General features: G+C 53.2%; 2 protein-coding genes across 2 annotated transcripts; both read left to right on the forward strand.

Annotated features, from left to right (window-relative positions):
* Nucleotides 1-211: 211 nt before the first annotated feature.
* On the forward strand, nucleotides 212-661 carry LOC119405824 (ATP-dependent RNA helicase p62). The gene has a single exon (XM_037672652.1). The coding sequence runs from the start codon at nucleotides 212-214 to the stop codon at nucleotides 659-661; it is 450 nt and encodes a 149-aa protein (XP_037528580.1).
* Nucleotides 662-963: 302 nt separating this feature from the next.
* LOC119405825 (probable ATP-dependent RNA helicase DDX17) lies at nucleotides 964-1422 on the forward strand. The gene has a single exon (XM_037672653.1). The coding sequence runs from the start codon at nucleotides 964-966 to the stop codon at nucleotides 1420-1422; it is 459 nt and encodes a 152-aa protein (XP_037528581.1).
* The last annotated feature ends 389 nt before the right edge of the window (nucleotides 1423-1811 follow it).

Here is a 1811-nt window from a genome sequence, read left to right on the forward strand (position 1 = left end):
GTCACGCCAGTCCTGCCTAAGCGAAGAAGAGAACGGTGCAGCAGCAACGGCGAAATAAGGGTGAACACCTCAATAACAATATTCTTAGGGGTAGAAGGTTTAATGTCGGCATGTACCGGAAGAGTAAGCTCGGATGGTTCCTTCGCAAACCTAACTGGACAACATACAGTTGCAGCCGTTCGAGCAAAACCTCTACGAAGAACATCCGGCTATGGAAAGCTGGTCGATCGCCGAAGTGGAAGCCTACAGAAAGGCCAACGGTGTATTATTGAAAAGGAATAACGTGCCGAAGCCTATCCTCGCCTTCGACGAGTCCAACTTTCCGGACTTTGTGCGGAAGGAAATCGAGGCCCGACGCGACTACACTTCCCCGACGTGTATCGAGGCCCTCAGCTGGTCCATCGCACTCTCCTGCAGGAACTATATCGGCATAGCGGAGACGGGATCGGACAGGGCTCTCGCCTACGTCCTTCCCGCCGTCATACACGTTAGCCGCCAGCCGCCCAGGAAGCAGCAAGATGGACCCATCGCCGTCCTTGTGGCTCCAACGCGCGATCTAGCAAGGGCCATTCACAACTTGGCCTCAGAGCTCGGCGACCACGCTGGATTACGCAATGTGTGCGCTGCAAACGGCGACAGCAAGGGAGGCCAGTACGCCTAGCTCAAGAAGGGCTGCCACACCTTCGTGGCCACGCCTCAACGCCTCATCGAGTTCCTCGAAGAAGGCAAGGTGAACCTCCACCGGTGCACGTACCTCGTTCTCGACGAAGTGAACCGTATGCTGACGATGGGTTACGAGCCCCCTGTTCTCAATATTGCCGTGCTATGCCGGCCTGACCACCAAACGTTAATGTGGCAACATCCTGGCACAAGAGTCTGAAGCCACTTGTTGAGGATCTGCTCGATGACTACATCGAAATAAAGTTCGGCACGACGCCACTGACTCTTGAGAACAGCCTGGAAATGACCGTCGACATGTGCCAGGAGGAAGACAAGGGAGCGCAATTGGCGGAACTCTTGGACGACGTCCTCAAGGAGAAGACAGACAGAGCCGTGGGGTTCGCTGACACGAAGTGGAAGGTCGATGACATTGCGTGCAATCTGCGGACGGGTGGCTGGCCCGCCATCGGCCTTCACGGTAAGAAGGTGAAAAAGGAGCGCGACTGGGCCTTGTCCATGTTTAGCAGCGGTGCCGAAAGCGTGCTCGTGACGACCGACATGGTGGTTCAAGACTTCGCCTTGCCGCACGTGCGACTGGTGGTGAACTACGGCTGCCCGGACTTCTCGAAAACGTACGCACACAGGTTGAAACACACGCAGCGCTCCGAGGGGTCGAGTGTAGTGCACACGTTTCTTGTTCCCAGCCAACATTTGCAGGCCAAGACCCTGATAGAATTCTGGAAGATGCGAAGCAGTCGGTAAGTCATGAACTCTACGAACTGGCGAAACATGTTTGTTCAAGGCGAAACGGGACTCAGACCGGTGGTCGCGTGGTGACTGGGATGACGGCGGCCCCCACAAGCAGCTCTTTGTAGAATAGAAAGTCTTTAATGCTTGCTTTTCTTCAACTGATACAAGCGAGAGCAACGTCGTCTATCAGGATATTTATTCAAACATGAATCAGGGATCACCATGTACAATATCAATGTTATTACTGGTACTGTTTTAAATTATTATTTTGTCCATTAGATGAAATAAAATGTTCACGAATGTCCAGCAAGGATAGGTGTTCATGACGTGTTACAGACGACTTGCATTGACATCGGCGAATTCGCCATGTTGTACGACGTGCAGGGTGGGAACGTTGGTTA

Source organism: Rhipicephalus sanguineus, chromosome 9 (assembly GCF_013339695.2).
Source record: "Rhipicephalus sanguineus isolate Rsan-2018 chromosome 9, BIME_Rsan_1.4, whole genome shotgun sequence".
In the NCBI taxonomy this organism is placed as follows: domain Eukaryota; kingdom Metazoa; phylum Arthropoda; class Arachnida; order Ixodida; family Ixodidae; genus Rhipicephalus; species Rhipicephalus sanguineus.